This window comes from Sphaeramia orbicularis, chromosome 8 (genome assembly GCF_902148855.1).
Source record: "Sphaeramia orbicularis chromosome 8, fSphaOr1.1, whole genome shotgun sequence".
Lineage (NCBI taxonomy): Eukaryota > Metazoa > Chordata > Actinopteri > Kurtiformes > Apogonidae > Sphaeramia > Sphaeramia orbicularis.
Window position 1 is genome coordinate 11575561 of NC_043964.1, and position 25557 is coordinate 11601117.

Sequence of the window (25557 nt, forward strand, 5' to 3'; positions counted from 1 at the left end):
TGTGACCTTGAACTCTAGCCTATTTGGCCCAAAATTGAATGGGTTCATCCCAGGGTCTAGGCCTATCTGTGGGTACAATTTGGTAAAGATGGTTGGAATAGTGTTGAGCCGCATTATGTAATAAACTCCCATAATGTTATAAAAGCTCAAAATGTAATAAGAATGTCACATCATCTTGTAATAAAGCTGCATTATGTAATAAGCTGACGCATTTTGTAATAAACAACGCATTTCGACATTTTTTTTTTTTTAAAGAAATTCTAATAAAATGGTTCATTATGTAATAACAATCCAAATTAATATAATTTCAGAGCAATTTAGAAGAAATTAGTCACGGGAGCTACAGGTAATGTAATCAGAACTTTAACCACACAGTTTAAAGATGAAAATAAAAATGTATCAAGTGCATTTTGTAATAAATTTCTCAAATTGTAATAACTTACTACATAATGTGAAAAAATTTACTGCATAATGCGCTGAGGTAGTTTATTACAAAATGTGTCAGTTTATTGCATAATGTGGCTTTATTGCAAGATGATGTGACATTCTTATTACATTTTGAACTTTTATTACATAATGGGAATTTATTACATAATGTGGCTCAACAAATAGTTTTCCCATAAAGTTGCTAACAAACAAACAAACAAACAAACAAACAAACAAACAAACACGCAAACAAAAACACAAAGCAAAGTGATCACAATACCTCCTGGTGATAAGATAAGATAAGATAAGATAAGATAAGATAAGATAAGATAAGATAAGATAAGATAAGATAAGATAAGATCTCACTCAATAATAAAAACAGACATAATTTAGAATTAAATAAAATCACTATATGTGCAATACAGTTACTTTACAACATAACTGTGCAATCTTCTTACACAATATAAAGGGCAATTACTGTAATATAATATGCAATATCACATACAATGTGCAATAATCTGTTAACCTATCAGTCATTCCTTCTCTTCCATGCTGACTTATTTATTATTATCTGCACTTTGCTCTGTTTTTCTATTTCTACTTTAAATGTGTGGGTTTTTTTTTTTTTTTTTTAATGTTCATTGAATTACACGATCAGTCCTGTGGATCATAATTTCATTCATCACACCAATGTTGAATAACAAAAAAGAGTCTTGAATCTTGAATCTATATATAATTTAATGACTTTTTTTAAAAACTTGATTTATAGAACTTTCCAACATTTATAGAACTTTTCATTTAACAAGTGTAACATTTATAATTTCAAGCAATGTATTCATGATACAGAGATTGACAATGGACATGATAAACAAACAGAACCCAAGGGGGTAAAAAACAGGCAATACAAACAAGATGCACATAATAATTTAATGATTTAGTGATTTATTCTGAACATGCAATGAAATTCAACAGATTTTTGAACAAGTAAAACAGAAATAATAATACAAAAATCAGCAATTGAGAAAATCTTAGAAGGAAAAAACTACACAATAGTTCCATTTATATGCCCAAAAAGAGGTAGGAAGAAGAGCAATTTATTTAATCCTGCCCCTTCTTCATAAAATATTGATAATATACAGTAAATTTATCTCCTTCTTCCTTTTACATTACTCTTCTATATTTATATATTTTTATATATATACACACACACTCATACATCTGTATACACATACATACGTACATTATAAATATAAACACAACATACAAGTAGACATACACATTTACTCTTTTACCTTTGCATTTCTTAATTGTGCTGGAAAAATATAAATAAATAAATAATGAAGAACTAAAATAAAGAAATATATACATAAACAACAGTGAACATATGGTGACAGTTAATAACCTTCATTCCTATATCTTGCGAAAAACATCTTCTCATAAGTGTTTTTTAACTGGTTTATGTTGGAACATTCCTATATAAATAGTAAAAAACAAACTAAACCAGAATAATTAAAGTGCTGTCAGTGTACACACTCCCAGGTCAACATGTAGGTCTAATAATGAATCGCATTAATCAAATTATCATGAATCACTCAGGCCAATTCAATAGCATTTTCAATCTGACAATAAATACAAGGACAGGACATAAACAAACGATAATGAGAAGCGCTGATAGATACCATGACCTCAGATACATACACACGTGACTGAGTAAACTAACACATATTCGTCATTGCAACAACAGCAACAACAGCCTGTAAATTTGTGCATCATGGGATCAATGTCATTTAATGAGAAATGGATTTCCTTGCACCCAATGAAAACACTGTCTGGTGGGATGACACTGAAATAACCTTGTGGCGTCACCGAGCGTCGCTTTAAATAGGAAACTTCACTCTGATTTATTCATGAAAGCCTGGATCCACCAAGGTTACAGCTGATTAAACCTCATCATGTTCTTGATTTGCAGACACACACGTCATCATCTTCAGATAATTGTCAGTTTTTTTATTAGCAGTGATTTGAGCTCGACTGTACAAACAACACACTCCTTTAAAAAAAAAAAAAAAAAAAAAAAAAAAAGTTGTTAATCCTTTCATATGGTGGCCCAGAGGTGCAACAGCCCCCCCAAAATATCCACTATAAGAAAAAAAAACAGCCCAAAAAAATATCCACTGTAAGAAAAAAAGAGAACAGTCCAAAAAAATATCCACTACAAGAAAAAAAAAAACAGTCCAAAAAATTATCCACTGTAAGAAAAAAAGAGAACAGCCCAAAATTTATCCACTATAAGAAAAAAAAAGAGAACAGCCCCCAAAAAATCCACTATAAGGAAAAAAAGAGAAGAGCCCAAAATTTTTCCACTATAAGAAAAAAAAAAAAGACAACAGCCCAAAAAATTATCCATTATTCTTCTTAAATAACTACTTTTAGCGCACCGCCCTCCACTTTTGGTGGGTTACTTTGTTAGCATTAGCCACATTAGCTGAAGGACTTAAAAATTTTCAGCCTATGCTTTTATTTTTTGTGGTGGCCTTAATTGAAAAGGTGGAGGATGTTTTTGTTTTTTTTCTTGTAATGGATAATTTTTGGGGCTGTTCTTTTTTTTTGTTACAGTGGATAATTTTTTTTGGGCTGTTCTCTTTTTTTGTTACAGTGGATAATTTTTTTGGGCTGTTCTCTTTTTTTCTTATAGTGGATAATTTTTTGGACTGTTCTTTTTTTCTTACAGTGGATAATTTTTTGGGCAGCTCTCTTTTTTTCTTACAGTGGATAATTTTTTGGGCTGTTCTTTTTTTTTCTTACAGTGGATAATTTTTTGCTCTGTTCTTTTTTTTCTTACAGTGGATAATTTTTGGGCTGTTCTCTTTTTTCTTATAGTGGATAATTTTTTGTTCTGTTCTTTTTTTTTCTTACAGTGGATAATTTTTTGGGCTGTTGCACCTCTGGGCCACCGTACTTTCATGCATGAATTATGAGAACATTAATCAAGATTTTTTTCTTTATTCCTCTTTGGGCATTAATAAAAACAATACAATTACATTTTTTTTTTTTATGTAGCTATTTTTTCATGGAGTTGCAAAAATGTCTACAAAGCTGGACACCATGTGTTTAATTTTTGAAGCAAAGAAACATATTTGCTGATATATTGTGTGAAAACTATGAAATAAAAACATTAAATGTTGTTGATTTGATGTTTTCTCACATTGTAACATACACTACAAACAAAAAGTTATGGATATTTTTAATTTTTGGGCTATTTTTTTCAGTTGGGATTCTTGTACAATGCTTTTTACTTTTCTGTGTGTGAATTGAAACACATTTTTTTTAATGACCAGACATAGTTTGGCAAATGGCAAAAATCACAAAAAATATTGCCAAAAAAAAAAAAAAAAAAGAGAAATATCCTTAACTTTACTTAACTTTACCCTACTCTAATACTAGTCATTACTCACTTCAAGGACATAATATGCCAAAAAAAAAAAAAAAAAAAAATTGTTGTTAATTACAGTCTAATAACAATAAGAAGGACTTGATTTACACTTGAACATGTTAGATCAGGTTTATCAAGAACAGCAAAGTTACAGTAATGCTTTCAATTGCAGTGTATGGGATGGTGCAGAAGCGTCTATTGTGTCGGCTGATATGGAACTAAAACAACAAAATCCATGAACATACAAGAGAACAGCTGGAGAATAACTGTCCACTGTAGTGAGCACTATGCATGAAAGGGTTAATCACAGCAATATTTTATTCATTATACTAAAAATTTTGCTTGTTTTGGCTCATTGTCAGTCACTTTATTCATCATGTCTGTTGAATGCATGAGTTATTTTGTTCAATTTTGCTTGCATTTGTTGATTTAATGAATTATTTTGCTCATTTTTGTCCATTTTATTTATTATTTTGCTCATTTTGTTCCATATTTGCTTCACCTTGGGTCATTTAGTTCACTACTTTGTAATTTATGTCATTTATTTTGTTGATTTAGTGCTTGTTTTGCTCATTTTGATTTAATGGTGTGTCTTATTTCACTTCTTTTTCTAAAAAATATTTGTCACTTTTAATGTTTAATTCTCAGCAGCAGGAGCACAGAATATCAAGTAGTGTTGAGCAGATGAGGAAATGTACTCTTATTCTATAAATTGGCCGTTCTATCTAAATATATCGCTACTGTTATATAGATGTATAGACTTGTGTAAACAATACAAGTCATGGCCTCATGATATACAGGGTGGGGAAGCAAAATTTACAATATTTTGAGGCAGGGATTGAAAGACAGTGTATGACCAATTAGTTCATTGAAAGTCATGAGAATTTATTTGCCACAAGAAAATGTACATAATAGAAAATGTTTTAATTCTATGTGTCCTCCTTCTTTCTCAATAACTGCCTTCACACACTTCCTGAAACTTGTGCAAGTGTTCCTCAAATATTCAGGTGACAACTTCTCCCGTTCTTCTTTAATAGTATCTTTAAGAAAGTCGACATTGCTGTGTGATGTTCTATTGGTAGCATGTTCTAAAATGCCCCAAATAGCAGAATCCAGAGGGTTTAGATCTGGGCTAGAAGGCGGACATAAACATGATTCCCCAAAGTTGCTAAAGTTGGATTTGTTGCTGTTGTCAACAAGTGTTTTGGTGTTCTTGTGTAAGATTTTAACTTCAAATCATATTTTACTGCATTTCTAACGGTCTTGTTGTCTACCTCAAGTTCAGTTGCCATTTTTCTCATGGATTTGGTTGGATCCTTTAGGATTTTGGATTTGAGAGCTTTAATAAAAGCTGTGGTGCGTTTTTTGTTGCTTCCTCCACTTCCAGACTTTCTCGTGTTCCTCAAATATTCAGGTGACAACTTCTCCCATTCTTCTTTAATAGTATCTTCCAGACTTTTTCGTAATAGTTTTGCTCATAGTCATTCTCTTCTTTCCATTATAAACAGTCTTTATGGACACTCCAACTATTTTTGAAATCTCCTTTGGTGTGACGAGTGCATTCAGCAAATCACACACTCTTTGGCGTTTGCTTTCCTGATTACTCATATGGGCAAAAGTTTCTGAAAAGGTATGGATAATAGTGTTAGGTATGATTATGACATCAATATATGTTTGGTTTCAAAACAATTGACGTAGTGCCTGCTGAGAAAAAACAACTAAATGTTCATTGTAAATTTTGCTTCCCCACCCTGTAGCCTGCAAAATGACACTTATTTATTCACTAAAAAGAAAAATCAATAAATGAAAGTTTTTGTAGTAGAGATGTCAATAAATGTGACTGTGCTCTTTGTCAGCCTGAGGACATTTTCCACTTAATATTAAATCTGGTGCACATTTGTCTAATCGGCAGTGCAGTACAGACAGAGGCTTGTGTTTTCATTACAGCTCAACTGACACTGATGAGAGCTCGACTTATTTTCTGCATGAGAAAAGGGAATCTGAAGTGTAAATCTGCCAAATGGAAAAGAGAAAGAAAGGTAAGCGTACTGATTTTGTCACTTTTGTCTTTTTTTTTTTTGTGCTTTAACTCTTTAACCCTTTCATGCATACTGGTCACTACAGTGGACAGCTATTCTACAGCTGTTCTCTTGTATATTCATGGATTTTGTTGTTCTTTTCGTTGTTGTTGTTGTTTTTTTTTTGTTTTTTTTTTTAACACATATCTTTATTAAAGTTTTAAGACACTACATATCTTTTCTGACATGAATTGGTAACATTGTGTAGATCTCTCCTGAGCATAAACCCCCAGAATCACAAGCCCTCCCCATAGTTTTCACACAATTTATCAGTAAATACATGTTTCTGTGCGTCAAAAATTAAACGTGTGGTGTCCGGCTAAGTGAACATTTTTGCAACTTCATGAAAAATAGGTTCATAAGAATTTTTTTTTCATTATTTTTTTTTATGTGTTTAAAAAAATATATATTTTTTTTATTTATTTATTTATTTATTTTTTTATTTTTCAGAAGAAAATTTTCAATTGCATTGTTTTTTTCATGCCTAAAGAGGAATAAAAACACTCAGGGAAAAATTTTGATTAAGGTTCTCATAATTTATGCATGAAAGGGTTAAAGATCATGCAAAAATGAACAACTTTTGAATTCTAACCTTATTTAAATTGTGAAAAATAATATGAAGTTTTTTAACACGAAGTGGAAAGTGTGCCTAAAAGGCGCACTCAGATATCGGAGGGTTAAAGTTGTCAGTTTTTTTTTTTTTTTTTTTTGCATATTATCTCCATGAAGTGAGTAATGACTGGTATTAGCATGTTGAAATGTAAGAAAACTTCAGATTAGTAGAATTAAAAATGTCTGGTACAGGTTCATACTGTCTTCCACATATAATTATTGTAGGTAATTTAATTTATCAGACAAACTAGTAAAGCAAGTAAACAAACAACTACCCCTGTCTGAGAAATGAATGACCTATAATAAGCATTAAAAATGTTTTTATTTCAAAGTTTTCACACAATATATCAGCAAATATGTGTTTCTTTGCTTCAAAAATTAAATGTATGGTGTCCAGCTGAGTGGATATTTTTGCAGCTCCCTGAAAAATAAGCTCATAAGAAAATTTTCTTTGTTTTTTTCATGCCTAAAGAGGAATAAAAGCAGTCAGGAAAAAAAAAAAAAAAAAAATCTTGATTAAGGGTCTCATAATTCATGCATGAAAGGGTTAAAACCTGACGTGTCACCGGTGACACACCCTGTGTTTATTCAGTTTGGATAGCTGTAACGCTTTCACCGTTCGTGCAATTGGAAAAATTCCAGTGGTTTCTGAAACCTGAGATGTTGTGCTTTATAGGTATTACTGGGTCATTAGATTCAGATTCAGAAAACTTTATTTACTCCATGTGGGCAATTCAGTCGCAGCTTACCACAGACATCAGCCCACATCCAAAGTGTAATGTGACAAACAAATAAATCAGTGCACAAATACAAGATCAGATAATCATAAACTGTTGTAATGACTTTTATAATGCATTATAAATGCATTATAATGTCTTATGAATGTGTGCTTAATGCATTATAAACTAGACCTTCAAATAAAGTGTTATCAAACTACTTGATTTTCACTTAGAAATGCAAAATAGAGAGGATAATATTAGAATAAACGGTGATAAATCACTTAAGAAAAGTTAAAACGAACTGACACAAAAGTAGCACTGGGTCTTTATGGGTTATTTGGATAAAACTATGAATCTGTGGTTCCTAATTTCATTGTACACACAATGACAATAAAGGCAATTCCTTTCTAGAATCATATTTTAGGTGTGAGTAGATACCTGTACTTTTCATTCAACAACTAAATCAAGCTTCTGTTTTATTCCAGGTTCTGCCACTGAATTGAGACTCATGGTGGTCGGCAGCAGTGGACCTTCTCAGTTCCATCTAACCAACGCCATACTTGGACGGGAGGAGTTTCCGAAGGATACGGCCAGAATCTCCAGCACCAGGAGAAACATGGGGGATCTTGCCGGTAGACGAGTGGCTGTGATCAACGCACCGAACATTTATGAAAAGGATATATCTAAAGCCAAGAGGAAGATGGAGCTGAGGAGGTCCAAGTGCTTGTGTATCCCCGGTCCACATGCGTTTCTTGTAGCATTTGATATAGAGAACATCTCCTTGAATGATATCTCAACCCCTAAACTGATGAAGAAACGCTTCGGAAGACATTGTATGAGACACTGCATGGTCCTGCTGGCCTTTGAGGGAAATCTGGAAGGATCCGGGGTGGAGGACAGGGTCAGGAAAACTGAATGGTACTTGAGGGAACTGATCGAAAAGTTCAATGGACGCTTTCACGTTTTTAGCAAGAACTGGAGAGACCGAAGCCGAGACCGAGAGCTGCTGCAGAAGATCGAACGCATGGTGGCGTCTTTGGGAGGGGGGTTCTTCTCCAGCAGAACCTTCCAGAAAGCAGAGGAGAGCGTGAAGAAAGAGGAGAAGAGGATTAGGAAGCAGAGATCGGCGGAGATGGAGAAAGCGTGGATGGAGCTGGAGAAGCAGTACATCGCGGAGGAGCTACGCAATCAGAAGGACACGTACACGGCTAGCATCGCAGCGGAGATCAGAACCAAAGCCCAGATGGACAACAGTTGGCTCAGGACGTCCTTGGCCCGGGGTCTGGGGACGGGTTTGGTCGTAGGAGCGGTCATGGGGGCGCTGTTTGGGTCTATAGAGGGACCAGGGGGGATGGTGCTTTACGGGATCATAGGCGGGGCGGTTGGAGGGTCAGCTGGAGGAACCGCCCAGGTGGCGATAAAGCACATGGAGAACAGAGTGGCCCCGCCCTCCAGACTCAACTTCAACTCAATATTCATCAACCGCTTCTTCGCAGCTCCTCGTTTTTGACGTAAAGAACCATTATCCATTAACCATTAACCATTATCACATTCTGTTTAACCCAGGGGTGTCAAACATGCGGCCCAGGGGCCAAAACCGGCCCGCCAAAGGGTCCAATCCGGCCCGCGGGATGAATTAGTGAAATACAAAAATTACACTGAAGATATTAACAATCAAGGATGTCAAAATAAATTTAGTTCATTTCCATCAGAAGTGGGTCAGACCAGCAAAATACTATCATAATAAAGTGTAAATAACGAAAACCACATATTTTTTTCTTTGTTTTAGTGTAAAAAAAGTAAAATTACACAAAAATATTTACATTTACAGACTAGCCTTTTACAAAAAATGTGAAAAACCTGAAAAAAATATGAACAACCTGAAATGTATTAAGAGGTTTAAGAGTAATTCTACCAATATTCTGTCTGTTATTGAATGTTTTGTACATTTGTAGAGCCACTGTGATCTGCACGTTGTAATGAACATGTAAAAATGAGAAGCTGAGGCCAAATAATGGCATAAATTGTTAAAATTGCACTTTTTTTCTTAATAAATTTCATTTTGGTCATGGTTTGTTCATGTTTTTCCATATTCTTTTAAAGGATAGTTTGTAGATGTTGAAATTTTTATAATATAATCATATTTTTTTCACTCTAAAACATAGAAATTAGACATCCAAATTTTGGAATTGATATGATTTATGTATTATTTTGTCGTTATTTTAATCATCTGGCCCACTGCAGGTCATTTTGGGCTGTATGTAGCCCCTGAACTAACATGAGTTTGACATCCCTGGTTTAACCCTTTAACCCCTGAGATGTTATTTTTGCTGTGATTTTGTGTGTGTTTCAGTGTCATAAAAGCTGCTGTGAGTATGTGTTTGTGTTCCTTTTCTTCAGTGCACTGTAAAAAAATAAATAAATAAAAAAAACTGTAATATTCTGGCAGCAGGGGTGCGAAAAAAAAATACTGTTAAATTACGGAAAATAACCATCTCATAAAAATACGGTAATTTTCCATAATTAAAATAAATTTTTTTGCAATAACTTTACATGAGATTTTGAATATTTTTCTGACTTTTTAATGTTTAATAAGGAATATTTTCATGTATTAAAACAATCAAATTATCTATAAATATACATAAATGATTTTCAATGAGACTCAGTTGTACAATCCACTGATAAAAACTGTATTTGGACAGTTTATCAGTGCTTATACATGTTATACATTCACAAAAATACATTTATTCAACATTTTTGTTGTGAAACCGCCCATAATTATGCAAGATATTTGTCAATTAACAAACAAGTCTTGTTAAACTTACAGAACAAATACTTTTTTTATGGTTAATTGTCAGTAATTTTATCTCGTTTTATTTATTTATTTATTTTTATAGTATTAAACTTTAAATTAACAGTTTAATCTCATAAATAGAAAAGAAATATTTGTGAAATTACGATACATTTGTAAATGTATTTTAACTGTATTTTTCTGTGAAAAAAGAAAAAAATTCTTTTAAAAAATGGAAATTTTATGGTTACTCACAGTTACAGTTTTTTCATGTTATTTTCCATTTGACATGTAAAATCACAGTCTGTTTTTGTCATTTCATTGATATTTTCCTGTATCTTAAAAATACAGGAAAAATCTGTAAAATAAACAATGAAAATTCTGTTAAATTACAGATTTTTTTTTACAGTGTGGTTTTGTTTTACTGTGTGTTTTAGGGTCAAAATAGGGTGGAATAACAGAAAAGACAGGAATTAAATTTTGACAGATTTTTACGAAATAAGGCGCTCAGAATGTACATCAATAAGAGATTTAGGATGTTGAACTTGAACTATGAACTTGAACACACTGAACAACAACAAGGATTTGAATATTGGTCCTGTAGGTTATGTTTTGGGACTCTTTTTTTCTAAATCAGTTCAATTCTGCTCATTTTCATGTAATTTCACTTTTTTTATACTAAAACAAAGTGGAAACATTAGGAATTGTCATTATTTGTAGGTTTCTGTGGTAGTATTTTACTAATCTAACCCACCTGAGACTAAAGTAGGGCTTTATTTGGACCCTAAAGTCAAAGGATTGACTGTTAATATCTTGAGTGTAATTTTTGCATTTCACAAATTCATCCTGTGGGCAGGATTGGACCCTTTGGCGGGCTGGATTTGGCCCATGGGCCGCATGTTTGACACCTGTGATCTACATGATCTGTCAATCAAATATAGGAAAATATATGATTTACACCAAAAAATGCAAAATACAGAGGATAATATTCTAATAAATGGTGATGAATGACTTAAAGGTTAGATATAGAGAAGTTTTAATTTCAGAACTGAAACAAAAGTAGTGCTGGGTTTTTATGGGTTAATAAGCCTCTGATTATGACATAAAGACGAGGAGGAGGTGAAAATCTAATCCCATCCTAAACTGTAAATGACCTTATTGTTAATAAATGTGGTTTTGATTTTGACAGAATGTGGGAACTGGCTGGTTTCAGTGGTTTTGTAGGTTCTTCCACTCTATTATTTCCTGTCTTTAACATTTCCTGGTGTTGCCGCTGGCTAGTTAACGTGTAGCTCAGATAACATTTAGGGTGGAGTCTTTACAGGGAGAGAACCATTGTCAAAAGTAATGCCCTCTTTCCTAGACAACACACGGCTTAGTGCACCTGTTACCTGTTTACCATTAGAGGATCTGTGTTGTTTTTTTGTTATTTTTATCAAACTGTGAACAGAAGTAGAGCAGGACTGACACTGAAGCCAGGGTGAGGTAAGAATATTTCCCTCTTAACTTTGATTGTTGTTTCAGTTTTTCTACAATGGCTCTTTTCTGACCATGAAACCAGACAGAAGTCATTCCTATTAATGATTAATGAAGATGTTACATAATCAAATTTACTTATGACGTGAATGTCAGGTCAGATCTTCAGGAGAAAATCAGGAATTAACTTGAAAACAACTTGAAGATTTGCATAGCTACTGTATGCGTTGTGTTTCAGCTCTCTGATAATGACATACCAAACTACCTGCTACCTGTTTGACTGCATATTTTCTATTACATCCTCTACACTAAGTCCATCCTGATCACAAAGAAATTCTTTTTAACTCAGTTATCAAAGACAAACAATAACATAAAACAGGGTTCGGCTTCGTTCTGAACCCCTGTGACAAGAACATGAATGTTACTTCAGTGCAGATTAAAAACTATATCCTGTCTTTTGTGAATATGTGATGTAACATTCAGTGGAATCTGTTCAAGTACATGATGTACTCCGTCATGAGTATGAATGCTGCAGAGCTGGAATGGGAAATATTTGTTTTATCCTCTGTGTTTGTCTCTAAGTGCCCAGTCGCCATTGTCTGCCCTGGTTAAATATTTGTTTTCACCCATCCACCCAAAACAAATCAGATCTATCTGGTTACTCCCAAAAAGCAAATAAAACACTCTATCGATTAAAAAATAAATTGCTTTATCAGCCCTTTTTAATGTTATTATCCGAACATTTCTCAACCCTTTATTGTTCACTCATAGAAATAGTCTGAAATTCAAAATGTGAACTGTAGGAGGATAATTTTATCTTATAATTTTATAAGATTATTGGAGGACAGAACAAGACTTTATTACTTCTGCGAAATTAAAAAAATGTAGCAAATCAAGGTCAGTGAAGTTACTATATTTGGTTTGTTACCCATAAACAGCAAAAAAAAAATAAAATAAAAAAGAAGAAAAGTAAATGTAAGGTTAAAGAAACATCACTTTTAGAACATTACAACCACAAAGTTATGGAAAAAATTATTAGACCACCCTTGTTTTCTTCAATTTCTTCTTCATTTTAATGCCTGGTACAACTAAAGGTACATTTTTTTGGACCAATATAATGATACCAACAAAAATAGTTCATAGTAGTTTAATTTCAGAGCTGATATCTATCCATTTTTCATGATTTTCTTGATAATAACCAAAATCACTTCAGGTCTTACATCTATGGTATTGTTCTGACAAAAATAGTGCTTTTAGACATTCCATGTTTTCTTTTCTGTCTGTTTAGTCACATGATACACACAGGAGTTAGTACTGGATTGCATAACCATTGTTTTTGATGACTTTTGATGGTCTAATAATTTTTTCCATGACTGTAAGTGCTGATCCAGACCCCTGTCCACATCCACATTCTCCGTTTGAACATCATTCCTTACATTAGTACCATTACTTCATGGTACCTAACAAAGCAGGTACACTCACTGTTCATGCAGAGGTGGACCTTGCAGACCCTGGAGACCACACATGACCTCAGATTAATCCATAAAGACCCATTGCTACTTTTGTGGCAGTTCCCAAATTATTTTTTCTCTATTTCTACCTTTTTAAACTGATTTATCACCACATTTTTTCATAATATTATCCTGTGTATTTTGCATTTTTTGGTGTAAATCATGTATTTTCCTTTATTTAATTCACAGATCATGTAGATGTTCATGAAAACTCAGAGTAAATTTGGAGTTAATTATATTAAAACAGGGAAAAACTAAGAAAAAGTGAGTTTTACAGCAAAGACATTGCTAGTTGAATGTAAAAACAAGTGTTTCCATCCACTGTCACTGATCAAACTGTATGGGTTTTACTAGTGAATCAAGGTTGTAGAAGATGACCAATTAAATTATTCTATCTCTATTTTTATGCATTTTAATCCATAAAGATCCAGTGCAACTTTTGTGGCAGTTCCCAAATGAATTTTTCTCTCAATTTAACCTTTCTTAAGTGATTTATCACCATTTATCATAATATTATCCTCTATATTTGGCATTTTTACTGTAAATTATGCATTTTCTCATATTTAATTTCCTATATTTAATTTAGATGTTTCTAAAAGCCCAGAGTTAATGCAAGGGTTATTATATCAAAACAGAGAAAACTGAAGAAAAAGTGACTGCTTCAGCAAATATATCAATAAGTGAGCATAAAAACAAGCATCTCCATCCACTGTCATTGATCCAGCTCCATGGGTTTTACTGATGAATCAGTGTTGTAGAAGATGACAGTGTTTCCACGGTAACTACGTAGCCAAATGGACCAAATGGGTCATATCTGATGACCGCGAAAAGATGAAAAAACTGTATTTTACACCAATTATTTACATGTATTGATAGGATTAGTGGATCAACAAGTATTAAACAGTTAGATGGTTTGTGTCGACAGTGGGTGTTTTGGTCTCTATGTCTTAATGCCTCACCAGTTACCAAAAATAGTCACTTGCCCGATAAAGGGTTGTGATTTCTATGTCTAACTTTATTTCCCATTCAAACGCACCACTCCATTCCAAGTGCACACCTATACTTTAAATACCACAGAGAAACTTTACATAGTATGATTACATTGTCACGTCATTTGTTTTTCCAGATATGGCGTCTACCATCAGTCTCCTCCCTGAGAAGCACTTTTTGTGCTCCCTGTGCAGAGACATCTTCACTAACCCGGTGACCATACCATGTGGACACAGCTTCTGCTTGTCCTGTCTCTCCCACTACTGGTCTCGACATCAGTCCCGATACTGTCCCCACTGTAAGAGGGTATTTACCGACAGGCCTGACCTCAGCATCAACCGCATCCTGGCAGACGTCTCAGACAATTACAGGAAGAATCGACCACAGAAAACACCTGAGGAGGAGCCGGTATTTTATATCTTTTGGCAGTCATTTAGTCATTTAACCCATAAAGACCCAGTGTTAGTTTTGTGGCAGTTCCCAAAGGATTTGTTCTCTCTATTTAACCTTTCTTAAGTGTTTTATTGATTGACTGATTTGATTTATTGATGTATTTATTTCGAATATGAATATCAAAACAGAAGAAAATAAATAAACAAAACACTTAAACATAAGACGTTTAATACATATTTGAAAAGAAGTGAGAAGAAGCATAACTTATAAACTCCCACCCCTTCTCCTTAAATAGTTAATAACAGTAATAACCTGCCTAGTCTAAGCAGATCTATACGATATACCATAATATACCTGATACTTATTATTAAATAATTTGGTTTCTGACTTGATATTATTATGAACAAATATAATATGATTGACATAAACACATAACACAATAACACATATATGTAAATACATATTCATACACAGATATATACATATACATATACATACATACACACATATACACATACATACATACATACATACACACACACACACACACACACACACACACGCACACACACACACACACACACACACATATATGTATGTATGTATGTGTGTGTGTGTGTGTGTGTGTGTGTGTGTGTGTGTATATATATATATATATATATACAGTACAGGCCAAAAGTTTGGACACACCTTCTCATTCTTCACATTTTCTTTATTTTCATGACTATTTACATTGTAGATTCTCACTGAAGGCATCAAAACTATGAATGAACACATGTGGAATTATGTACTTAACAAAAAAGTGTGAAATAACTGAAAACATAGCTTATATTCTAGTTTCTTCAAAGTAGCCACCCTTAGCTCTGATGACTGTTTTGCACACTCTTGGCATTCTCTGGATGAGCTTCAAGAGGTAGTCACCTGAAATGGTTTCCTAACAGTCTTGAAGAAGTTCCCAGAGATGCTTAGCACTTGTTGGCCCTTTTGCCTTCACTCTGCGGTCCAGCTCACCCCAAACCATCTCAATTGGGTTCAGGTCCGGTGACTGTGGAGGCCAGGTCATCTGGCGCAGCACTCCATCACTCTCCTTCTTGGTCAAATATCCCTCACACAGCCTGGAGGTGTGTTTGGGGTCATTGTCCTGTTGAAACATAAATGATGGTCCAACTAAACGCAAACCGGATGGAATGGCATGTCACTTCAGGATGCTGTGGTAGCCATGCTGATTCAGGTTGCCTTCAATCTTGAATAAATCCCCAACAGCGTCACCAGCAAAGCACCCCCACACCATCACACCTCCCCCTCCATGCTTCACGGTAGGAACCAGGCATGTAGCATCCATCCGTTCACCTTTTCTGCGTCGCACAAAGACGCCTTTTGATGCCTTCAGTGAGAATCTACAATGTAAATAGTCGTGAAAATAAAGAAAATGCGAAGAATGAGAAGGTGTGTCCAAACTTTTGGCCTGTACTGTATATATATATATATATATATATATATATATACATATGTACTGTATATACGTATACACACACACACACACACACACACACACATACACAATACTTATAACCCCCAGTGATACCCAATACTTCCCTCATCCATGTACCTCTGAAAAATGGTGTCTTTGTACCTCCTTTTAAATTGTTTCATGCTTGGACATTGCTTTAACTCCATGTTGAATCTGTTCCACATCACCATTATCAGCATTTAATAATAATAATGATAATAATACATTTTATTTATAGGCGCCTTTCAGGACACTCAAGGTCACCGTAAAAAGTTGTTAAAAATAAATAAAACACAATTAAAATTACACATATACATATATAAAACACATAGGTACATAAAATGGCAGTAGATAAAAGTGAAATTATGGAATTGAGTAGGCCTGTCTGAATAAATAAGTCTTAAGCTGGGATTTGAAGGTGGTAATAGAATCAGAGTTTTTTATGTGTTGCAGAAGGGCATTCCAGAGGTGGGGGGCTGAGCGGCTGAAAGCTCTGGACCCCATGGTAGTCAAGTGGGCAGGTGGGAGGGTGAGTTGGACAGATGAAGATGACCTGAGACTGTGGGTGGGAATGTTCATGTGGAGGAGGTTACTGAGGTACTGAGGGGCGAGGTGGTTTATGGCCTTGAAGGTGAGAAGTAGAATTTTATATATGATATGGATAATATTATATACTTTAATATTATCCACTTTATTTTGCTTTTTTAGGTGAATATCTGGTATTTTCTTATATTTAATTTACTTATCATATAGATGTTCATAAAAGCTCAAATTAAAGTTGAGGGTTATTACATCATAAATACAGAAAACAGAAGAAAAAAAGTGATTTCATCGGCAAATTTATCCATAACTGAACATAAACCAAGTGTGTCCATCCACTGTCGTTAATCCAACTCCATGGGTTTTGCTGGTGAATCAATGTTGTAGAAGATGGCAGTGTTTCCATGGTAATTATGGAGTCTCTGAACATCCACATGGTTCATATTTGATGACCATGAAAAGATGAAAACTGCATTTATTTACATGTATTGATAGAATTAGTGGATGAACAGGTATTGAACAGTTTAGATTAACTTTAGATAAACTATTCTATTCTATTCTATTCTATTCTACTCTTCGTAGATGGCTTTGGTTGCCAGTGGCTGTTTGGGTCTTTATGGGTTAATGTGCGATGTTAACTTTATGATTTTAACTTAACTATAAAACTTTGTGCAGGTTATAGATGTTGAGCAAATGGTTCAGGAGAGACTGCAGAAGATAGAGAGGTTAAAAAACTCCCTGGAGCTCCAAAAGGTTCGTTGAAAGCCTCTATAAAACTAATAACATTGAATACGCATGATCAAATGATAATGATCATGATTTCCACTCAGAACTCTTACCTCAGAGAGGTTCGGGAGAGCCAAAAAATCTTCTCTGCCCTCGTAAGTGCCATGGAGAAGAGCCACAGGGCGGTTATTTCAGCAATCGAAGAGAGACAGAGAGAAGAGGAGAAGAAAGTAGAAAGACTCGTTAAAGAGCTTGAGCAGGAGATCCAGGAGCTGAGGAAGGAGACGACAGAAACCGAGCCTCTGATTCCAGCAAACGGTGATCAAAGTGAAGACGCAAAGCAGGTTACATTGGTAAGAAAGTTCATATTTTACCCTCATTATGATGATAAAACACTAATACCAGCTACTGAAACTGTCATACTGTTGCATAGAACATAATTTCCACTGTGAGCCCCGCTGAGATGAAAGACTGGTCCAGGGTTACCATAGAAACGGACCCTTGTATCGGGGTAACCAGAAGAGCACTGTCAGATGTGATGGAGAAGATAAAGGCAGAAGTCAACAGGCTCTCCAAATCTGGTCAGTGATACAGTTTACACACACACAAAAAAACACTAAATCTACACTTGAGAGATGAGATTAATTTCTTTATTGTTGTGTTTCTAATTTGACAGAACTGAAAAGAATAGAGAAATACACAGGTAAGACAAAACCTAATTTAACCCATAAAGACCCAGTGCTACTTTTGTGGCCGTTCCCAAATGAATTTTTCTCTCTATTTCACCTTTCTTAAGTGATTTTCCACCATTTATTATAATATTACCCTCTGTATTTTGCATTTTTCAGTGTAAATCATGTGTTTTTCCCTTTTTTAAATTCGCTGATCATGTAGATGTTCATAAAAACTCAGAGAAAATTCAAAGGTTATTATGTTGAAAGACAGAAAAATTCAGAAAGAGTGACTTTTTCAGTGAAATACATCATTAACTGAACATAAACCAAGTGTCTTCATCCACTGTCATTTATTGATCCGCCGAGGTTCCAAGACTGGGGACCAGATACTAAAATGTGACGTGTAAACACTGCAGACCACTGATTGGTCAGAGAGTTGTCTCTGTGACCCGCCATTTTACAAAGAACAGATGCAGAAGTTTATAGTAAATATAGCAGTATAGGTTAATCCACATGATGACAGCCCGCAAAACTACACCATGGTCCGAGGAGATTGGCCGATGGAAAAATTCAGCATGAGCTTGACGAGACAACAAACAAGTTTATCAGCAACTCTCTGAGCAGACGACACGGAAGTAATGCGCCTCACCCCTATGACATCCAGGTACTGTAAAGTCGGTAGTATCCTGTAATGGAAACAATCCCAAGGAATAGGACCTGGTATAGGACTCGAGTCGAGCCGGTTCCATGTAGTGGAAATGCGGCATAAGACCCGCTGTCTGAACCAGTGGCGGCTGCTTGTCTTTCAGAGAGGGGAAAGTCATTGTCGGCTTACATAAAAAAAAAAAAAAAAGTCAAGTTATTTAAACATAAGTTCGTCCCTCCGTTCCTTTTTAAGAAAATGGTCAGTGACCTTATCGTACCAAGTAAACAAGAAAACATTGAAATTATATTAGATTGACTCAAGGAAGTACAGTGAGTGTGTTTTATTTACGGTGCAAGAAATGAACAAGTAATTTCGTAGGTTTCTCTCTCGATTTCACAGCAGAATGCGTGAAGGTATTAAACTGAACTGTGTCAGTGAAGGAGGAGATCTCAAAATAGCTGTCAATCAAACGGGATTCAGCCTTTTGATCGATCCCCCAATCAGCATGTGGAAGCTCAGCGTCCAGCCCAGCCGAGCTCCGCCCACAGCTCCATTCACCCCCAGAGACGCCAAGTGTCCGGGGGCGGGACAACATCGTGGCATTTATCCAATTACTGTCCAGTTTTGAGGCAATGAAAAAAAACTGTTCCACTCAGTCCCATTGAAGTGCATGGACGCTGAGCGTCTACGAGCAAATGCATTGACCATAGATCGTATGAGAAAACAGCGCAACGGGAATGAATGAGAAGTGAACAATTTCGAGTCTGTTGATTTGTGATAAAGCTGATTCTGAACGAACTCGTCTGTGAGATGAATGTGTTCTAACACATGTCAACACAACCATACATATTTGACCATTTAATTTCACTGGTCTACAAGGAAAATGCTTCCAGAATAAAAGTAATGAAATTTTACCACATGAGAGTCACTGATAAAGAAAAATCAAGTCAAAAATGCTGGTTGGCTGAACTTTCCAAGATACAGCCTTGGGTCAAAATGTGAAACTCAAGAATTAACAGGAGAATGGGTTTGACTCAAAAGGAATATTTGTCTCAGAGCTACAAGATCTACTTCAAAACACTGTCTGCACATTAGAATACATTCACTTTACAGGTTCTATTTAGTGGAAGATTTATAAAACTATTATATAAATGTACATAAACCAATATATATGTGTAATAACACTTAATCATATACCTTGAAAACATCAGCAAACCGGCACTTTTGTCATTTATTTTCCAATTAATGTTATTAAAATACGTAACATTTAGCACATTTAATCTCTGAAGCAAATCATTTCTAAAAAATTGTAGACCAGTGTTTTTGTAATTTTAAGGGAAGCCAGGTTTCCCTTGCAGTCTGTGAGAAATCGCCTCTGCTGTAGTCACTGTGCAGTAAAATGACCCCGGTCTGTGTTTTACTATCTTTTATGTCTGTTCCTGTTTTAGTGGATATCAGTCTCAGCGCTAAGACAGCCCACCCCTTCCTGTCTGTGTCAGATGATAGAAAACAGGTGAGACACACAGACAAGCTTCAGGAGGTCCCGGATAACCCCAAGAGGTTCGACCGAGTGGCGAACGTGCTTGCCAAAGAAAACTTCAGCAATGGCAGATGCTACTGGGAGGTGGAGGTCGGAGACAAGATGGAGTGGAACCTGGGTGTGGTCAGACAGTCCATAAACAGGAAGGGCAAGTTTACTGTGTGTCCCGCCAACGGTTTTTGGACTTTAAGCCTCAGAGCTGGAGGTCAGTACATAGCCAACAGCTCTCCTGTCACACCGCTGGCTCTAGAACAGAAACCCAAGAGGGTGGGGGTCTTCCTGGACTACACAGAAGGCAGGGTGTCCTTCTACTGTGTGGAGTCTGGAGCTCACATTCACACCTTTACAGATAACTTCACTGACAGACTTCATCCGTTTTTTAGTCCTGGTCGGCTTCATGGTGGCAAAAATGCAGCTCCTCTTATTATCTCCTCTAGTTTTTGTAGTATCTAAGGGTCTATTACACCCCCAACATACAAAAAAAAAGTCGCACATACAATATTTGACTGCACCACCTTTGGTTTTGGTGACAGGAGACATTCACTGTGACATCTATTTTGCCACATAATGCTTACATACAGTCATGGAAAAAATTATTAGACCCCCCTTGTTTTTTTCAGTTTCTTGTTCGTTTTAATGCCTGGTACAATTAAAGGTACATTTGCTTGGACAAATATAGTGATACCAACAAAAATAGTTCATATTAGTTTAATTTCAGAGCTGATATCTATCCATTTTCCATGTTTTCTTGATAATAACCAAAATCACTTCAGTTCTTCCATCAATATCTATGGCATTGTTCTGACAAAAACAGTGCTTTCAGGCATTCCATATTTTATTTTCTGTCTGTTTTAGTCACATGATACACACAGGAGTTCGTACTGGATTGTATAATCATTGTTTCTGATGACTTGATTTATGTATATATTGATTTATTTGGCACATACATAACATTGATCAAAGACATAATAAAACAGTAAAGGTGCAGGAAGAGGCAGAAAGCCTAAAATGGCTTGTTTTAAAGCCTCCACCTTATAAATACATAAATATTATAAAAGTTATGAGACTTCCATGCTCCATACACATTCAGAATTCATTAAAAATTATGGTCTAATATTTTTTCCTGCAACTGTAGCATCACATTTAGGTTCATAATGTATTTTCCATCCATATTTGCATAAATTTTTGATTTTTGATGATGAAGAATTGGACCGCTACATTGAGTCTTCATCACATGGAGGCTAATCCATATGTGTAAATGATGTCTCATTCTCTCTGAACCATTCTGTCCCAAACCTGATGATTCCGATTAATCCTGGCATTGTCCAATTTTTTTTTGACATTAAAGACATGAGTGGACACTTACTGCATCGGTTAGAGTTAAATAACTTGTTATAACTGAAACGTTATTAACCACTGCATTACTAACTGTTACTTAGTTAAATTCAGGCAGTTATTTATTTTTTTCCCAGGCTGTTTATTTAACTGTAACTGCAGCAAGTAGCCTCTCATTTCTTTAATATATATTGCATACATATTTATTAAAAATAATAATAATAATACATTTTATTTATAGGCACCTTTCAGGACACTCAAGGTCACCGTACAAAGTTGTTAAAATAAATGAAACGCAATTAAAATGAAGTGGGTGGAAGGATGGAATTGGGTTTGGTGTACAGGTAGAGCTGGGTGTCATCCGCATAACAATAGAAATGAATATTGTACTTGTGAAATATCTGACCAAGGGGGATGACATAGATGATAAATAGAAGGGGCCCAAGAACAGAGCCTTGAGGAACACCAGAGGAAAGAGGGGATGGGTGGGATGTAAATTTTTTTAATTGAATAAACTGAGTGCGGTCATTTAATAAATATTGCATGTGCAACTTCTTTTTTGGCCAGGCTGTGTGTGAAAATGTATGTATCAAATATGTCCAATATATTTATTAACTTGAAATCTGTAAAATAAGCTATAAGAACCACATATTTTCACACTTATTTCTATATTTCCCTGGCAGACGGTGAACACAATACAACATAAGAAACTCACAATCCAAAGGACTGACTCCGTACACTTGAAAACTTCAATGAAACCCATAAACAGATTGAAAAAGAAAGAGGAGGGTAGAAGAAAAGAGAAGGCTCTCATAAATGAACAAGTGAAACAAAGTTGGAAAAGAGGAGAAAATGGGTTGCTGAGTTGGATGGGTGTTAGGGGCTGTAGGGTTGGGACAGAGGTTGACAAGGAGCAGGGAGGGAGGGTGATGCGGAACAGCAGGGCATTGTGTTCATACACCAGGCACTGGGAGACACACTCAAACACATTCACGCATTCACACACTGACACGGTCGTGCACACAAGCGCATGCTTCTGCCCACTGCCACACAGACTTGCACTGGCATCTCGGAGGGCAGCCCCATCTCCAATCCCCAGTCCGGTCCTGGGTGTCGAAGCAGACAGACCCTCTCCACAGCTGACCTCTCAGCTCCGTTCCTCAGCCTCACTGTGGACTGAACTGAAACGCTCAGGGCCGCCGTTCACCTCTCAAGGCATCTACGATTGATCCCCACGAGAAAAACACCTGCAGACCACCTCAACCTCAGGACCACAGCCAAGGAGGCAGTAAGAGCCAACACACGTCTGTTAAGGTAAATATCTGGGATAATGTCAGTGCTCTGGTGAGAATCCTTAAAAAAAGTCCAACTTAAACACTTTTTGTACTCTTGTGTTGTTAACACTTTGTGCCTAATTGTTGATGTATTCCTTTTTATAAAGTTTAAGTGTTTGAAAGCATCCTGGGAGAGTTATCAGTCATTGCTGGGTTTGTATTTTATTCATTAGTTGGACCAAAGATGAGACACATGTTTTCAAAGTGAGGCCTGTTGACCTGTTACGAGGAAAATGAACTAGGAAACACCATTTATTTCTCCAATTTCACTCACAGCATCTTTCCACAAAACAGGAGAACGCTTTCTTGTCAAAATAATAATTCTGCTTTAGAAGATTCATTGTTATCTGCCTACTTGCATAACAGGCTGTAGATGTCCTGTTATCTAATCTAATGGCCCTCTCAGGTGGAGCCTTTCGAATAACACACTTATTTGGTCCAATCATAAGGTACAATTTATTCCCTCTGCGTGTATCTGTCTGAACCCCTGGACTGATGTTGAGGGTTTGATTCACAGAATCCACACAGTGGGTACTGAGAGCTGTGAGGACACAGGTCCTCCTGGCCCACTCTACGAGCCTTCATGAAAGCTGCTTGTGTTCAGAGTCTCCTCATGTTTTTCTGAGATAATCCACTCACCCGGCAAGGCGTAGCTCGACACCCACAGCTGTGTCAAAGAACGCTATTCTCTGTGGTTCTTACTGGAATCCACTAAACATGGGCCTCCCAGTCTGTTTTCAAATATTTATGATAAACATATGCTTCATAATTGTTCTGATGCCATGCTAATGCTGGAAGTATAAACGGCAGATCGAGTAAACCGCTTGTTTTTCTTCTGAATTTCAGGATACCTGCCCTTTGATCCAAGCTGAAGCGATCATCACCTGAACACTGAGGTTCCACCAGTGGATTTTTCCAGAACTCAAGACTGTCACTCATCTTGCAGGACTAAGCAGGCGCTGTTCAACACAAAGAGACACTTAAAAACCCAAGACAAATCCATCTGAGTGAAAAAAAAAAACACCTATTGCCATGGCAACCACGGGTATGCAGCTGCTAGGCCTTATCCTGTCCATAGTGGGCTGGGTGGGTGGGTTGGTAGTGTGTGCCATCCCTCTGTGGCGAGTCACTGCCTTCATCGGTAACAACATAGTGACAGCTCAGATCATTTGGGAAGGCCTTTGGATGAATTGCATTGTGCAGAGCACCGGTCAGATCCAGTGTAAGGTGTACGACAGTTTACTGGCCCTGCCCAGCGACATGCAGGCGGCCCGCGGCCTCACCGTCTTCTCCATCCTGCTCTGTGGCCTGGCTCTGGCTCTGGGGGTCCTGGGGGTCAAGTGCACTAAGTGTATTGGTGTAAACAGTGTTAAAGCCCGTATCGCTCGCATTTCCGGCGCCCTCTTCGCTATCGCAGGGTTCCTTTACCTTGTGCCCGTCTGCTGGACTGCCCACTCCATCATCAGGGATTTCTACGACCCACATGTGGCGGCTCCCCACAAACGTGAGCTCGGCCCTGCCCTTTACATCGGCTGGGGGGCAGCAGCTTTGCTCCTCATCGGGGGATCTCTGCTCTATGCTGGGTCGAGTCCCCCTGGTATCCCGGGATCTCCCACCTTCAGCAGTGGAGAAAGTAGTCCTCGCAGAGCACCTGCCACACAAGTCAAAGGTTATGTCTGAGTTCAAACCATACCTGAAAAACCTGAAGTCCCCCCAAAAATGACAAACCTGTTTTTTTCTTTTCTCAATTTTGCTCCTTGTAATTATTTTATATTTAATGTTATTCCAGTTTATTTTTTTCTTTGAAAAGCCGCAGGAGGCTGTTTAGGGAAAAATGAACTCATTTCATTATGACATACATTCTATCCACCCATAACCCTTTAGCTCTGTCTGTCGTTGTAAAAGACAATAAAGGTTTTTTGTCCTTAAAATCTTCATGTGTTTGTTCACATTTTTAACTTTTGATCTGCTCTGTACTGTATACATTTCCTACACTGTAAAAAAAAAATCCTGTTGTTTTTACAGAAAAAAACTGGCAGCTGTGGTTACCAGAACAATACTGTAAAAACACATCCAACTGTAAACATACAGGGGTTGGACAAAATAATGGAAACACCTTAAAACATCAACAAAATATAATTATATATGGTGTAGGTCCACCTTTTGCGGCAGTTACAGCCTCAGTTCTCCGAGGTATTGATTCATACAACTTGTGAATTGTTTCCAAAGGAATTTTAAGCCATTCTTCAGTTAGAATACCCTCCAATTCTTTTAAAGACGATGGCGGTGGAAATCGACGTCTTACTTGAATCTCTAAAACTGACCATAAATGCTCAATAATGTTGAGGTCTGGGGACTGTGCCGGCCATACGAGATGCTCAACTTCATTAGAATGTTCCTCATGCCATTCTTTAACAATTCTAGCTGTATGGATTGGGGCATTATCATCTTGAGGTGAAGGTGTTTCCATTATTTTGTCCAACCCCTGTATTTACGGAGTAACGTGTGGATTTAACATTTTAAACATGTAGATTTAACATTGGATTTAAATGGTAAATGGACTGCACTTATTTAGAACATTTTATACACCTTCACTGTGTCCAAAGCACTTTCCAAAACCACCAGGTCCAACTGGAACCAGATTAAGGTTCAGTGTCTTCCATGGACACTTTGACATATGGACAGTTGGAGCCAGGATTCGAACCACCAACCCTTTGGTTATTGGACAAGCCGCTCTACCAACTCTACCAACCCATTAATTTACAAGTTTAAAATGTTGCATTGTTAAATGTTTACTATTTTTTTATAACTTTTTTAAAAAAA

General features: G+C 36.3%; 3 protein-coding genes across 3 annotated transcripts; all 3 read left to right on the forward strand.

Moving 5' to 3' along the window:
* The first annotated feature begins 5788 nt into the window (after positions 1–5788).
* LOC115424345 (GTPase IMAP family member 9) lies at positions 5789–8826 on the forward strand. Its single transcript, XM_030141550.1, has 2 exons — positions 5789–5898; positions 7754–8826. Exons 1-2 carry the CDS (start codon positions 5880–5882, stop codon positions 8776–8778), a joined length of 1044 nt encoding a protein of 347 aa, XP_029997410.1. The 5' UTR covers positions 5789–5879; the 3' UTR covers positions 8779–8826.
* A 2285-nt stretch (positions 8827–11111) lies between these two features.
* btr02 (bloodthirsty-related gene family, member 2) lies at positions 11112–20537 on the forward strand. The gene is made up of 7 exons (XM_030140311.1): positions 11112–11544; positions 14173–14444; positions 17155–17232; positions 17310–17558; positions 17639–17786; positions 17882–17908; positions 19974–20537. The coding sequence occupies exons 2-7, from the start codon at positions 14175–14177 to the stop codon at positions 20516–20518; spliced, it is 1317 nt and encodes a 438-aa protein (XP_029996171.1). The 5' UTR covers positions 11112–11544; positions 14173–14174; the 3' UTR covers positions 20519–20537.
* A 536-nt stretch (positions 20538–21073) lies between these two features.
* Positions 21074–24665, forward strand: cldnk (claudin k). The gene is made up of 2 exons (XM_030141971.1): positions 21074–22714; positions 23581–24665. The coding sequence occupies exon 2, from the start codon at positions 23767–23769 to the stop codon at positions 24412–24414; it is 648 nt and encodes a 215-aa protein (XP_029997831.1). The 5' UTR covers positions 21074–22714; positions 23581–23766; the 3' UTR covers positions 24415–24665.
* The last annotated feature ends 892 nt before the right edge of the window (positions 24666–25557 follow it).

Excerpts from the sequence above, each read along its gene's own strand:
- btr02 (XM_030140311.1), top strand. The coding sequence starts at position 14,175 with ATGGCGTCTACCATCAGTCTCCTCCCTGAGAAGCACTTTTTGTGCTCC. Across the intron at positions 17,787-17,881 it reads CAACAGGCTCTCCAAATCTG|AACTGAAAAGAATAGAGAAA; the intron begins GTCAGTGATACA and ends CTAATTTGACAG. Across the intron at positions 17,909-19,973 it reads AAGAATAGAGAAATACACAG|TGGATATCAGTCTCAGCGCT; the intron begins GTAAGACAAAAC and ends TTCCTGTTTTAG.
- cldnk (XM_030141971.1), top strand. The coding sequence starts at position 23,767 with ATGGCAACCACGGGTATGCAGCTGCTAGGCCTTATCCTGTCCATAGTG.